This window comes from Camelus dromedarius, chromosome 18 (genome assembly GCF_036321535.1).
Source record: "Camelus dromedarius isolate mCamDro1 chromosome 18, mCamDro1.pat, whole genome shotgun sequence".
In the NCBI taxonomy this organism is placed as follows: domain Eukaryota; kingdom Metazoa; phylum Chordata; class Mammalia; order Artiodactyla; family Camelidae; genus Camelus; species Camelus dromedarius.
This window is the reverse complement of record NC_087453.1, coordinates 19101487-19117024: the sequence shown is the minus strand read 5'-3', so window position 1 is coordinate 19117024 and position 15538 is coordinate 19101487. Positions and strand designations below refer to the sequence as shown.

General features: G+C 38.9%; 2 protein-coding genes across 8 annotated transcripts in view; both read right to left on the bottom strand.

The window, feature by feature from the left end:
• The window catches only part of CPNE1 (copine 1), a 33827-nt gene extending 19521 nt beyond the window's left edge, over positions 1-14306 (bottom strand). For 2 of the 7 annotated variants that reach the window (XM_010975185.3, XM_064475729.1), the window contains exon 1: positions 14123-14262. The gene's annotated coding sequence lies outside the window, so the exon portion shown is untranslated. Of the gene's footprint in view, positions 1-6040; positions 6180-8727; positions 8809-14122 lie in introns of those variants that run through there. The other 5 variants (XM_031433913.2, XM_010975189.3, XM_010975187.3 and 2 more) reach the window with 5 other exon arrangements.
• RBM12 (RNA binding motif protein 12) lies at positions 1140-6161 on the bottom strand. Its single transcript, XM_064475727.1, has one exon. It carries the CDS (start codon positions 6159-6161, stop codon positions 3420-3422), a length of 2742 nt encoding a protein of 913 aa, XP_064331797.1. The 3' UTR covers positions 1140-3419.
• Positions 14307-15538: the final 1232 nt, after the last annotated feature.

Sequence of the window (15538 nt, the reverse complement as noted above, 5' to 3'; positions counted from 1 at the left end):
CTGTTTTATTTCGTGACAAGTTTATTGAACAGTATTCAAGACTTCATCTATATAAACAAAAACCTCTGCTGAATAAAGCCAAGGCAGTATTTGCTGGCAATGTTGGGCCATATTGGCAATGAGTCATTTTATTGTGTTTGGTTTCTAAAGTTTGGACTACTGTAGAACTGCCAGTAAAACAATTTAAAAGTTTCCAAGAGTGGGAAATAGTTTTTAAATGTGATCACTGCCAGAAATTCTTTCCAGAAGATTTGACTGGCAGCAATTTTACATTTTCTTTACTCATTTTAAAAGTGTTCTTGATGAGTGGATTTATTTTTTAAACACTTGACCCACACCTGTACACAATGACAGAATCCAAAAAAAAAGGGACTTTGAGTTTGATTAAGGCTTTCATGTACCCTTCTTTTTATCCAAGGTATTTCCACCCAGAATGTATGTTTACTTACTTCCATACACAGCCCTAGATTCTCATCCAGTGGGTTAAGACTGACCTAATTACACTGAATGTTACTCTCTGAAATTCTGAATAAAAATCCTAATGAAATTTCCACCGTCAATGCTTTGACAACTTGCAGCACAAAGCTAGAAACGACATTTCACTTAGTGCACATTAAAAAAAAGCCACTAATAATTATACATCCAAACTATAGTGTAAACACAGAACACACCTCCAAATTTTGCTTGTGAACTAAATGTTTCACTCAAGTTCAGAAAAAGTTTACAAATTTGCTTATTTATAAAATACATTTTGTTGATTTTTCTAACCCTTTAAACTAAAAAAAAGGGGCGGGAGGGTTCTAAATCTAATGGAAAAGATTCTCTTCCATTAATGTAAGAATGACCAAAATCAGGCAATAAAATTTACACATAAGATTGAAAATATGTGTTTACAAATGCACACAACTTTGAGCAAAGCTTTACAAATCCTTCATACCATACAAAGCAAATGAGAAAATAATGTAAATTCATTTTCACCCCACACCTAGTTCTTATGAGAAAATTGGCAGGAAGAGAGGTATAGTTTCACAGAACATATTTTCAAGAATTAAAAAAAAACTCAAACTCCAATGCCCAGAACAAGATGAACAGTACGCTTAAAGTTAGCACTATGTTAATAAGTCTCAGATACACAAAAATCAAGTTCCAGAGGGCAAAGCATTTAATTACATTTCACAACAAGAGAAGTACTGTTGTGATCCAACCAAATATGAAACACAATTCTCTCCAATTTCTACACAAACCACTATTTTCTTAATTTATTTAATTTGATGAACAATGAAATCAAGTTTTCCTTTTCAGTATTTGTCTAAAATGTAGTAAATAACAAAGTAGTTGAAATAAAGTATATGAAATATTTAATAAGAATGTACGAACATATAATCAAAATAAATTGTGGAAAAAGATAAAAGACTTCATCTTCAAACAACCCATTTTTCTAAAATGAAAATAGTCAGCTTTCCAATGGGGAAAATAATCTGCAGTTGAAATAAGACTCCCAAGCAGCGCTGAAGTTTTCTGCACTCTGTCTTTGGAATGAGAAATGATTACTGAACAGAAAACTTAAATTGAACAGCATATACAAACATCATATTGCTTTTGTAGCTGAGGAGGCAATAGCTAGTGATCTGTCAAAGCAAATTTATATTCATGAATTACTAAAGGACCCACAACACAGCCATTTCTTCTTTTAAAGTCTAAATAAATCCTGTCCCTAAACAAAAAGTCCCGTTCTGTCAATCCTCTAAGATTGTAGTGATGACAACACTTTCCAAATCTTATCACACAAATGAAACTGTTGCCACTCTTAACTCTAAATTACACGACGCTGTATTTCAGTGTTCCACTGAATTGCAACACCAAAAAGGCACTATTTAAATTTTAAAGTAGGAAATACTTTAAAAAGGCTGACCCCTTTTTAAGTACATTGATTTGTAGGAAATGTTGGGGATGTTTCAAACCAAGACAGAGGCCCATGTAAAAGACAAAATTTGTTTTTCATGATATCTCACCGATCTCCCATTCCATGTTTATAATATGTGACACATCTTTAGAGCATTTTAACTAAGAAGGAAAGTAACCAAAAGTAGAGCCTTTTGTGGCAGTGAGCAGGACGTTGTAAGGCAAGTTTTCATGACAAGGACACTCACCAACCAGAACCCATGTGGTCCTTCTGCCTTAGTGTCCTGAATGTCAAAGAAAAGAGTATGAAAGGGCAAGGAGTCTCAATTCTCTCACCTCTGGCACTTGTACTCTGTATAAAGAATTTTTGTAAACAGGCTCCTGATCAAACAACTAGACCAAAAAGCCTCCAAGTAACAGGATTAAATGCGTATCAATCTATGGACCAGCTTACAGATCTTTGATTCTGTAACACTATTGCTAACAAAGCTAAGAACTTCAACTTCAATTTTTAAAACCTAGATATAATAATGCTTTATGAATGGACCTTCTGTTTAGTTACAGGTCAAATTTTCACATAAATTTGGGACAGAAGTTGCCAGAATATTGCCAGAACTCATCTTGGGCAGGACTTCAAATCAAGTATCTTAAACAATGACTATTAAAGGTGGTTTCTGGTTTTTGATGCCACCCAAACAACATGAACAATTTTTAAACTGACTAAACTAAAACTTGGCGGTCAAACCAAAAAGGCTCTGGTAGGTAGAGGACTCCGTATTTTATTTTTGTGGCAAATGTCTTATTCCACAGTTTAAAGTGTGACATCAGAAATAAAGTTCAAGGTTATAGCACAAACCAAGTATGGAGTTTTATATTAAAAAACAACAACAAAACAGTTCTGCTCATTTACAAATGAGTCAATTAGGCAAACAAAGCAGCAACTTCAGAAGCAAGACTGTCTATACAGCAAGAACCCTCAAGAAGCAATAAAGGTACATACAGTGAATCTGTATACAGAGATTTTATTCAATTTTAAAAGAAAATGAGGACTTTAGACAAAGCTTTGACCCTATAACAAAGCAAATCTGTCCAGCTTTAAACCAAATTCCAAGAGTAGCCAGCTTCTATTTTTCAGCAGCTGGCAAGAGCACCCTTAATGAGCTCTATTGACATTTCTATTTTCTTCATCCCAAATGGTATAAAACAAAACCGATCTAGACTCCTTGATAAGCTTTATGTGGTCATTTGCATTTTACAAATGGTTTCTCTAACGGTATGCCAAAATCATTTTTGTGTTCTCTCCAGACAGCTTTACTGTAACATACAGCAATGTTTATCCTGGTAGTGAGTCTTCTGTAAACAGTCAACCAATGCTCTATGTATGGAAACCAATCTATATGCAATTGAAACAATCCACAGGTTCTAACCTGGAAACACTAGGAAAACAATCTGGATGCATTAATCACGGCACTATGAAGACTATATCTACCCTATGAAGAATTGATGTGAACAGCTAGCTACCCTAATACAAGTTTTACTTTTCTAGAGCCAATAGGTCTGTCATTTAAGTCAATGACAGCAGCTGTGGCTTCATCCCGAGATTCGAAAGCCACCATAGCTTCGCCTGTGGGCATACCTTTTTCATTGTATTTTAAACACACTGAGCCTGGGATCACTTGATAGCCATAAAAGAAATCTAAAATCTCATCAATAGACACAGTGAAGGGCATATTCTGTACTTTAATTACTGTTGGTCCTGGTTTTCCAGAACTAGATCCAAAGCCAGGAGGACCACCAATGTGGATTGCGCCAGGACCAGGACCAGGGCCAGGCCCAAAGGCTGGAGGCCCACTTAGATGCCCAGGGGCATTTCCAAGGCCAGGAGGGCCGCTTCCAAAGCCAGGGGGGCCACCTAAGCTACCAGGGCCATTTCCAAAATTCTGAGGGCCCCCTCCAAATCCTGGCCCACTTAAATTATTTGGTCCACCTCCAAAACCTGGAACATCCAGTCCTAGACCAGGCAAACCACTATTTCCAACTGAAGGCATTCCAGGCCTAGCATCACCAAAGGCCCCTCCTAATCCTGGAGGAGGGAGTGGTGGCCCAAAGGCATTTGATCCACCAAAATTACCAGGAAAGTTAAATGGAGGCCCATTGTTGGTCTCCTTAGACCCTACAGCGAGGAAGGCATGCTCTTCACCTCCTGCACTAGGCATTCCAGCACCGGGCATCCCGGCACCAGGCATCCCCGCACCAGGCATCCCCGCACTAGGCATTCCCGCATTGGGCATTCCCACACTGGGAATTCCTGGAACTGCAGGATTACCTGGCACAGGCATCTTTAACCCTTTTTTTCCTTGGGCAGGGGGATTTTTCTCAATCTCTCTCATATCTTCTAGAGTAACTACATGAACAAAAGCTTCTCTCCCATTAAGTTTTTTACGGTGTAAGCGTTCAGACTTACGTGCGTCATCTTCATTTTTAAACTGAACCAATGCCTGTCCTAGACCTTGCCCATTGTTATCAACAAGAACATGTACTGCATTTTCATCCACTGGAATTCCTTCTAGGAACTGAAGAACATCCATCTTGGTAATGCTGAAGGGAATATTTGTTATGTGGGCACAGACTTTGGCAGAGGTGACATCTCCCTCCGGATTTAACATCATTTCCCTCTGGTCATAGCTGAAGTTCTGCAGTCTTTTTCGAATCATGTCTATCTTTTCTAGCATACCTTTTTTAGTAATTGGATGAACTTGAATAAAGCGATTGCCCATGTATTGTTTATGACGACACAGAGCAGCCTTATAGTCAGCCTCGTTCCTGAATTCTACGAAGCCTTCACCAGTTGCTTTCCCATTGGGTCCATAAGCGATATAAATACTATCTTCCACAATATCCAACTTTTTAAAAAAATCAATGACATGTTTGTTTTCCGCTTCAAATGGTAGTCCTTTCAAGTAAACACAAAAACCAGCCTCATGTGGTGATCTTGACCTTGACCTTTTCTGCCCACTGGGCGATTTTGACCTGGGAAGTGTCTGAGGAGGGGCATGGGTTTGTCCAGGAGGCCCTATACTTTGCTTAAAAGTGATATGGCCTCCAGCAGCTACCCACTGTCTCTCTGTGGCAGGACTAACTTCCACATAGCGTTGAATCATCAGCATTCTGTTTCGTTTCAAAGCTTCAAATGTATCTTGAGGGGAGAGAAACTTAACCAATCCATTCCCATTATTTCGACCTACATGATCTTTCAACAAATGCACTGCATCAACACGGAGCCCATGGAAAAAATCTCTGACATCATTTTCCATTGCAGAAAAGGGCATTCCATGCACACTGACATACAGATCATCAGGGTTGATGGGAAGTGGTTTCACACTGCTTTGAGAGTTCATCTGGATAGGGTTAACAGGATTCAATGGACCCAAAAACACAGGGTTCAGGTTATTGTTCAGATTCACAGGTGCTCCAGAGCCATTCATTCCAGCAGGTAGAGGTGCCACAGGTGGCGGGTTCAAGGGTGGCATGCCTGATATGGGTGGCAGCGGGGTCATGGGTGGCACAGAAGGGACTGGGGGGATTGGGGGCACAGGAGGCACGGGAGGCAACGTAGGTACCGGAGGAGGAACTGGTATTGGGGGAATGGATGGCAATGGTGGCAAAGATGGCATCGCTGGGATTGGAGGAATTGGTGGCGGTGGGACTGTGTTCATTGGAGAAGCTGTGCTCGGAATGGTTGAGCTAAATGTTGGGCTCCCAAAGGAAGCCCCCATATTTGGAGGAGCCGTTCCTATGCTGGCTGTGGAAAATGTCTGTATGTTTTTGTTGCTTTCATGAACAGAAGTGGCAGCAGTAACTACACTGGGTGAGGGATTATTAAAGTTGGGTACTGTTGTAGGCAAGTTTACCCTGCCACTCATTCCTGAGCTAGGTGGCGGTCCTGATCTACTAGCATTTGCTGGTGGTATATCTAAGTTGGCAGTTTCAAAACGCCTACGACTCAGTTCAATCATATTCTGCATTTCCGTTTTACTACTCAACAATAGTGTTACTTTTGACCCTTTAATTGTACCACCTGTGCGCATCATACCAAGCCTTGCATCTTCATCAGTGGCAAAAACGATGAAAGCCTCACCCAGTTCACCCCCTACAATATGCACGCCCCCATCAGGGATGGTCAATCCAGAGAAGAAGTGGCGAATGTCCATGGTCCCCGCCACAATTGGGAGACCTTGCAAACGGATGACCACAGCCATGCTGCGCTGAAACCACACACACCTGCAGATGAGAAAAGGCAACGGCCAGGTCAGACTCCTGTTTATCACACCAAGTTTTAGCTACAAGAATGATCAGCTACCATATTAGGCCCTCAAATATTCCCTCAAACTATCACAAGCAATGTCATTTTTTAAATATGGAAATTCTGAAAGCTGAAAATTATATGCCATTTACAATGTAAAACCCAATTTCAACTTCCAAAAGGGATTAATTCTGGAAACAATTAGAAGTTCAGCCCCAAGACTCAAAAGTTTCAGTAAAACAACCATAGGACGATCAAATCACCAATTATACCATCATTCAGACCACTAATTATTCAATAAGATTTAAAAGAAATGTGTAAGTCAAATCAGGAAACAAAGTTTAACAATCTACAGGGAAAAACATACAAAGGATATATCACAGTTAATATTTAAAACTGGCTCAGCATCTTCCTTACAAACGTGACAACTTATGGGATTATCATATATCATTTTATATGGCTCAATCTCAAAATCCAACAGAAACAAAACTGGAAAACTAATGAATTTCAAATAATACTTAATACTAAAGCAGATCCAAGTCTCAAATGAGACTGATTCCATATTTCATCCTAAAACTCTTGTATCTGCTTTATAGCTTTATTTATTAAAGAAAACAACATATAATTTTTACATAAGGTTAATACATACTACGTATCCAAAAGAAATACTGAATAAAATAGCCAAAATATTAGTTACCTGTAGTCATAACTCCAAAAAGTGGTTATAGTGCCATTCACCATGGCTGTTTTAATTAACTCATATTCATTGTCTCATTCTCTAACTCTCCATTCAAACAAACAAACAAACCGCCGTGTTTAACCCACAGGGGAGGACGGATAATGAAAAAGAGGTATTTTTTGTTTTTGAACTAGTATATACACTTTATTCAGTTGGTTGTGACCCAACATAACTCCTGTGGAATTTGACTTTAGTACTTCAGTTCATATGGCTTCTAAGAATAAATGCAAGGGTAGCCCTTTGTAAAGTAATCCAAAACAAATTCTTGTGACTAGAAAAAAGAATTTTTAATTTATGTGGCCAACAGCATATGATGTTTTCCAAGTCATTTAAAAAATCAACTTTTAAATATAAACCTATTAAACTATCTGTGACCTTTGGGAAATTATAAATTATTTGAGCTTTGGTTTCATCAATTCTCAAACAAGAACATCAGACAAAGTTCCCTGCTACAAGCTCTAAGAATTCTGTAACTCCATGAAAGCAGTTTTTCAAAGTCAAACACTATATGAATGCTAATTTGAAGCAACAAAATCTGCAAATGTATCTCAATATTACGATTGCTGTATACAAAAGATGCATTTGGCTTTGACAGTTTCCTCACACACACATACACAAAAAACTAAAAGCCATCTTCAGATTTAATCCAGAAAGATGGACTGGCAAATAGAAAACAAGACCATATGAAAAACACTAGGGAAGTTTGGGACTATAAAAATTCGGGAAAAGGCAGAGGGAAGATTCTCATTTCTGGTCTGCAAGAGTCAATAAGAAAAATTAATACTAAAAACATCACACTAATAGACTCTTTTGCCCTTATTTACCATTTAGCAGTCTATAAAAAGTTCATCAAGAAGGTTCTGATTAATTAAATCAAATTCTCATTCCTTACTAGCTCTAGAATACTGCCTATATACAAGTAGCATATAGCATGCCATTCAACTTCAAAACACACTTGATCACTAATTGGGGGAAATATCATGGGTAATCTAGATTCCCTAAAACTTGAGAGATGTTAGTTTGCATCAGGACAATAAAATGGGGATTTGATATAGTTCCCAGAATTAAACACAGGGCTTAAGCGCATATACAGTAAGTCTTCAAACCATGTGCTGCTAACAGAAGGAATTTAGCCAAAGTCTGTACAAGGTACACATGAAAACGTAATATTGAAAATCTGCCCAGATTACCATCTAAAAAGGGCTGAGGAGTAAACCAAAGTAGAGCAGCACAAGATGTATTATAAAGCCATCTAAGAAGAAGAGTTTTTAGGGTTCTGAAAAATGTAAAATAAACTAAGATCTGCTATTCTGCTACTAAGTACCTTTTGACAGATGAGTCATTTCAACCTATCCTGCTTGAGCCTATCTTAGTTATTAACAAGAGGGTTAGATTCCAACCACTAAAGTTACACCTAATATCAAAATCTGTACCCTAAGACAAATGACCCATTATCTATACCTATACTTCTAAAAAATATTAAAAAACCATACCAATAACAAGCACCTGTATTTGTAGTTAGACTAGAATGCTACTGAGGGAAAAAACAGCTACATACTGCCTAATAATCAGGAATTCAGCAGAAGAAATGCATCCACAGAAAACTGACCCCTAAAGGAAGCAACAACTGTTCAAGACACCCAGTCCACCCCAGCCCCATCCCTCAAATAAGCTTGTTAAAAACAAATAAAAAACCAATTTAGTCATTACACATATTTTCATGTTACTTAATAATCTCATCTTATCTTGTATAGAAACAAACCCTCTATTCAAAATCTCTTACCTGATAAAACAAGAGATGTATTTTCTTAACAAGAAGTAGAGGCCAAGTCAATCCTGTGGGCAACCAATTAAAACCAACTTTTAGACTGCAATAGAGAATAAATGGAGGCAAAAATCAATGCAGGAAACACAAAACACTCACAGGCCACGCTGAACTGTATATTATGAAGGCGAGTCTGAAACCACCAGAGTACTTCATTAGAATGTATAAAAAATCTCACATGTTTATTACTTGGTATTGCTTTCAAATATATCTCTGAAAACATATATTTATATACATCAAGAATGTGTCATACATTAGCCCAAGAATGAATCAATCAAAAACTAAAGCAGTCATAAAGCTTGGGTAACTGCTTTAATCACTGATGATTAAACCAGTCCAGAAAATTCCATTAACACAAATCCAACTGCCACCTATTTCCTCAGGTTCCCACTAAATTTTTGATGAAAAAGCACAAGTTCACACAGTAACAGTTCCTGGACAGATTAAGTCATCAATTCAAGGGTATCCATGGAAATTACTGCAATTACTCTTCCAATATATTTTCCTTTGCACCAAAATAGCATCAAACATCAAAAAACATAAATGAAGTGGAAGTTCTGGGTATAAGGACTAATTTCTAGTTAAAGCCACTGAAATTCAAAATATTAAGAAAAGAGCTTTTTCTTTTAACACTAAAATGGTTCCAAGAGACTTGTTAAAAAAAAAATTCCTAAAGTCTAGCATATTAAAAGTAGCTCCCAAAGCAAAAACAGGCCACTCATCTTTCACTGGAATTTCTCCCAGACTGGTGAAGTTACAATGAACAATTCACAAGCACTTTATATGACCAAATGATCAGACAACTATCTTCAAAAGAGTAGAAGAAAACTGTCACTGTTAAGTATTGAAGTTACCAATAGACGCCTACGTAGAATGACGATGCTGATTTTTAACTATCTTTCAAGATACCACCAGTGAGCTTAATATTCATCACCAGAAAGACATACTCAAAAGTTTTTGTTACTCCAAGCTTATCTGAAGAACACGCTAAACATCCTCTAGACAACCACTCAAATTACTAAAGAACAGTGAGACCGTTTTGCCACAAAGTTATGCAAATATGTCATAAACAATACTTTCAAAAGCCCAGAGCATTCTGTTAATCTCTTATACGTCGTACAATTGATTCTAATTAAGTATAAAAATTTAAAACTCTTCATTTAAAAGCCACATCTCGTAGCTGATCTAACGGGTCACAAAGGGAAATGTGAAACAGAAAAAAAGTTTGCTTTACATAAAGTTTATGCCCAACAAGGAAGAGCATGAATTACTACATGAATGAGTATTTATTTCTAAACCTATAGGTTTGACTCTACAAGCCTCAGAACCAGGGTAATTTTCTAGTTAAGTATTAGTGATAAACAGATGATCCCTACTGGAGATCCTAATTCAAAAGGTTTGGTGTGGGGCTAGGACATGTGTCCCGAACATAAGGGAAAACAGGTTCCTTCTAGACTGAAGAAGGTACTGTATGTCCACTTAGAGAGGAACAAGTTCAGGGTCAGTCAGTTAAGCCCAAAGGGAACATGCTTGGTCTTCTCTGAAAAATGTCTACAGGGTTGCCAGAAATACTGTACAAGGAGAAAAGTTGAAAGGCCCAGCTGATTTTAGCAAATCCCTAGTTCAGGTATAACATGTTCAATTTAAGGTACAAAAATCCATCTAGACATAACTTTGCAAATCTTTTCTATTTCAACAAAAGGAAAGCTCCATCTCACCCCATACCAAAGAAAAGAACACAGGAAGCTCGGACTAGAAGCCAGAACTTCACAACTTTTGGTGTTACACCTCTTCCATCAAATAGAAATTGAGAACAAAAGTACTTTTTGTTTTCAACACCTCATTTTCTAAAAAGCACAATAATTTAATAGAGGCATTTCTGTTTTCCAGGAACCTACTCATTCCTGGGTTCTAAATGTCATCTAGCAACTGAATGCAGGATACCAAAATGAAAAATGCACTCCAATCACCTTAAACTGTGGTGAATTTTAGAAGGATAAGACTGAAACAATTCTAAGCAACAAAATATCTAAAATACATGTTTTACCTATTCATAGAGCATAAGGGAAGCACAAAATGGACTTGATTTGCCATTAAATCTACTGATATATTTCAGAAGATCTAAAAACAAGAAGCTTGCTTTAGTGTATTTTTCCACTCTATCTTGGAAATTAATCCACATAGTGGGTTTGCTTCCACTTTACAAATAGCAGTTACATGCACAATTACAAATACCTGCTATAAAAATATAGCATATTATTATGACAAGACAGATTTCTTATTTACTAGCCATTCCAATCACTTGGAATTTCAAGATAAAATGTCTGACAATAATCCTTTATCAAGAAGCCAAGGCACAAACCAGAACTTGATCATTTCCACTCCTCATCTGATAATAAATGTCCAAAAGTGAATTTTAACTTTGTTCAATAATCAGTCTTTAATCAACAAAAACCAGGGTACAGCAGACCTAAGTTCTTCAGATTCAAAGGAAACAAAAAATCAGCACCGTTCAAATGTTCACCTCAGCAATGGGCAACAGAGAACCAATCATAATGGGCACAAGCTACAAGCAGCATAATGACATTATGGTAGGTAGGCATTACAAGAAAAAAATCAGCTTCATCAACTTGATTTTGTCCCCATCCCCATGTGGATCACATTTCAGATTCTGGGATCATTCTTAATAAAACTGAAGCATTCTTCTGACACTGAAGGATATATAAACCTTTGATAGCATTATTACTCAACTTTCTAATTAACCTCCAGTCAGTACTCAAGGCAACAAATCAAGACATTTCTAAGTAAGATACTTATTCCTCTTGCCAAAAAAACTAAAATATTATTTTTTAATCCCCCCAAATGCTAACAAAAATGTTCATTATTTTACTTGATTTAAACTTCAGAGAAACAGTATTTCTTCTATTCTAGCAAACCGCACTCATCCTCACTATTGGTTTTAAGACTTAAAAGCTGGCTTTAAACTTAACGAACTTAACTCCATGCAAACCGAAAGGTATATATGTAGTGGTAGTAAAATTTGACAAAATTACAAATTAAACGAACATATTTTTCTGCTTCGTTGACCTAAAACACTTAACAACATTCATTTATTCCACAAACATTTATCAAGCACTTGTAGACCAGGCAGGAGATTACAGAAATGAACAACAGCATTTTAGGGAGGGATAGCTAAAACCATCTTTTGTGAAACCATTAATGACTTAGAAGTTCTTCCTATAACATCTACAGAAGAAAATATTCATCTAAACTGAAATGATGGAGTGACTATCTACAAAACGGAATAAAAACAGCATGACAGCATAAACATTGTCACTGGATTCTAGCATCTGGAACACACTAGCCCACAAAATTAAGTTTCACGTCTAAAAATTGTACCAACAACCCCCAAACTTATTATGCAAAAATCAAGTCATTCGGCACGTCAAAGAAAGTGAAGGAAACCTGAAGTTTTCGGGTATTAGCACACAATATGTTCAAAGTAACTACCACAATGGTTTCTAAAACAAAGCTTCACATTTTTCACCTAACAGATATGAACATAAGAAAAATTGAAATTATGCATTACAGTCAATCAATATGCAAAATAATCAGTATTTAATCAAGCATAAAGGTGATATAAAAACGCATTCCCTGTCTCATTTAAAAAATTGTTTTCTAGTCATAATACTAAACGCATCCTGAATTTTTATATTAACACACCAAACATTTCATTTCAAAGATTTACCGCAAAATTATTTTCACCACTTGTAACAGTTCTTCTCAACTTCTTAATATTCTTGGAAAATGCCTGAACACAATTTCCGTCCACTAAATCCAGAAATCCTCCACACTATAAAACTACTAAATTTCGAAAACAAAGTCTTGTATCACATTTCTATAATTAAAAACCAAAGCAAAACAAGAACCGCCTATGTGTCCAGACTTCTAGATTTTAAACGGCCGATGCTGAAATACATTAACAACGTAAACTAGATAACAAAGTCCAAAGCAATTCATGTTGCTAGTACTGCATTTTACAAAAAGCACACCATTTAAAAACATTCAAGCAGGAAGCTCTAAGAGAAATACTCCAGTCACAAGTCTCTGCTTCAACAAAACTTTCAAATGCAATCATTTTTTTCAACAGGTTATACTGACTGGCATTACCCTAATCTTTAATGATTTCTGCCAACTGCCCAATTTACCTTAGGTCATCTCCGGGAATCCGGAGCCAAGGAGGATTTTAGGGTCCAGAGATCTTAACCGAGCCTGCAATTCTCAGGATACAACTCAGTACATTTAGTACTGAATAACCCAGAGTTAACTCTCACCGGAGCTCCTCAGATTTTTCACTATGAAGTATACATAAGAAGCACACATAACGTCCAAACACTTACAATCTAGTAGCTAAACCTCACGCACAAGTGTGCAACCCCGTCACTAACCTGTAGATTCTCAATGCCCCTCCCACCCATTTCACGTGGCTGCAACCTAGCACCTCTAGTCTTCAACAGAGAAAATCAATCCACTCTCCATCAAAATCACCCACCCTCCACATCACATTGGATCTCCTCCTGCTGGAGGTTCTCTTCTAAGGGAAATCTAAAGGTGGTGCTCATAGCAGCCCCTTCCCTACTCGGGGACCAAGGGCCTGACATCTTACAATTCTCAGAGGCTCGAGAGGCGGACTCACACCCACGCTACAGGGGCCGGCTTCTCAAACTGCCGACACCCCCGAGGGTAAGCCCCGCCCCAAAGCTGGGCCTTAGAAGCTTTTCGCTGCAACCCCCTCCACCTTCAGGCCACGAAAACGGCCAGTTTCGAAACTTCCGCCCTAGACTCACGGGCGTATACCGACTACAGCTTCCTCCCCACAGGTGTGTCCTGACTGTAGTCCCCTTTTTCTGGTAGGCTATAGGGGCCTCCTTTCCACTCGGGTGGAGGGAGTGTCCTCACTTCGGGGAACAGTTATAATCTCTGCGGCACTTGAGGGCAGAGAGACTCTCGATCTATAGGGATGTACTGTGTTTTCACTGCAGTTCCCGTTAGTTCACAGGCCGCTGGGCCACCCAGCTCTGGCCTCCTCCCTCTCCGACCAAGGGGGCGTCCTTGCTATGGTCTCGTCCCCTCTTCGGTAGGCAGGCTCATCCTCTTGTATCCTCCTCGCATCCTCTCCGGCCTGAGAGGCGCAAGTGGCGCCCCGGGCCTACCCGCAGTCATGCCCCGACCCTTTTGTGTGGGGCGCTCACTGCGGCGGGCTCCGAGGCCTCCGAAGGCCCCGCCCCGGGCCACCAAGGGGCGGCTCGAGCCCCGCACAGCCCCGCCCGTTCCGGGGCTGCGGGAGTCTTACCGGGGAGAGCTGCGCGGCACCCGTACCCAGACCCGAGTTACCCCCCGCGCGAGTGCCTCTGCCCTGAGGCCGACAGCCCCAGCCTGAACGGCTTCCCGGAGCCCACAGCAGCCGTCACCTCCTTCGCCGCTTCACAAAATGGCCGCCGGCCCGCTCAGCAGCTCCGCGTTCCAGAAAGGGCGGGGCGGAGTGGTTTACGTCACGAGGCGGGGCGGCACAAGCGCAGTGAGCTTCTAGGACAAGCTCCCGGAAGTTGCCGGTGTTTGCGGGAAGGGAAGCTTTGAGTCCCTGCGTGCGACTTTTGTGCACTAGCTCCGCCTTGGGGGAGAGATTGCGCGGTGGGATCCGCACTAGTATTTGGCTCCGACTTCCTGTAGTTGCGTCACTTCTTCGAGCCTCTACAACAGGGGACTAGAGGGGAAGGGAGGGGAAGGGATTTCTACCTCCCAGGATTTTTGAGGATTAACTAGACTATAAAGTGGTGACTAGTTCTATTGATGATTCCCTGACAAAATAATCAAAAGCTGATTCATTTTTTCTCCATTTAAAATTTTCAGTCCCGGGAAACTTACCCATCAGTCCTCATGAAGCCCTCCACAGCTGCACTGTAGTACTTTATTAAATAAAAAAATTATTCTCGTGCTGTTTTGATCCTAGCAACTCAGACTCCACCACCGCTGCCAATACCCTAATCCCTTAATGTTACCATAACTGAACTAATCTTCCAAGTCAGAAAATGAGTCAACTAACAAAATCAGGAACTAAGTTCCCACAACCCCCAACGAGTTTGGGAAAGGTTTGTGTCGTAGACTACCCTGGTGCTAGCCCTGTACAGCTTTAAAAAACCAGGCAACACTCTTGAACCAAATCTGTATTATATATTATCTTTGTAGGTATAATATAAAAACAAAACCTACTGAATACAATGTGGTATCCAGAATTGGATCCTGAAGCAGAAAAAGGGCATTAGCGAGAAAACTGGTGAAGTCTGAGTAAAATCTGAAGTTTAATACTAATGTACAGATGTTAATCTTTTAGTTTTGACAATGTACAAGTTTTATGTAAGATGTTAAAATCAGAGAAATTGGGTGATGGATATGCAACTCTATGATCTTTGCAAACTTTCTCTAAATTTAAAATTTTTTAAAATAAAAGATTTTATTCAAAAAACTTCTAATTCCATCTCCTCCTTCCCTTATGTATCTGCATTCATCATACTTTAGCCTAGTGGTTTTCAAACTTTTTTGACTATCGCTCACATAAGAAATACATTTGTAGCCTTTATACACATTCAAATATATAACCAAAATAAAGCATGTGTGATGTACTAATTAATTTTTTTCTCTCACTCTTTTTAGTGCTGTTAACTTCCCACCTATGGTTTCAGACCCACAAATGGCAAAACTACTCTGGCTG

Excerpts from the sequence above, each read along its gene's own strand:
- RBM12 (XM_064475727.1), bottom strand. The coding sequence starts at position 6,161 with ATGGCTGTGGTCATCCGTTTGCAAGGTCTCCCAATTGTGGCGGGGACC.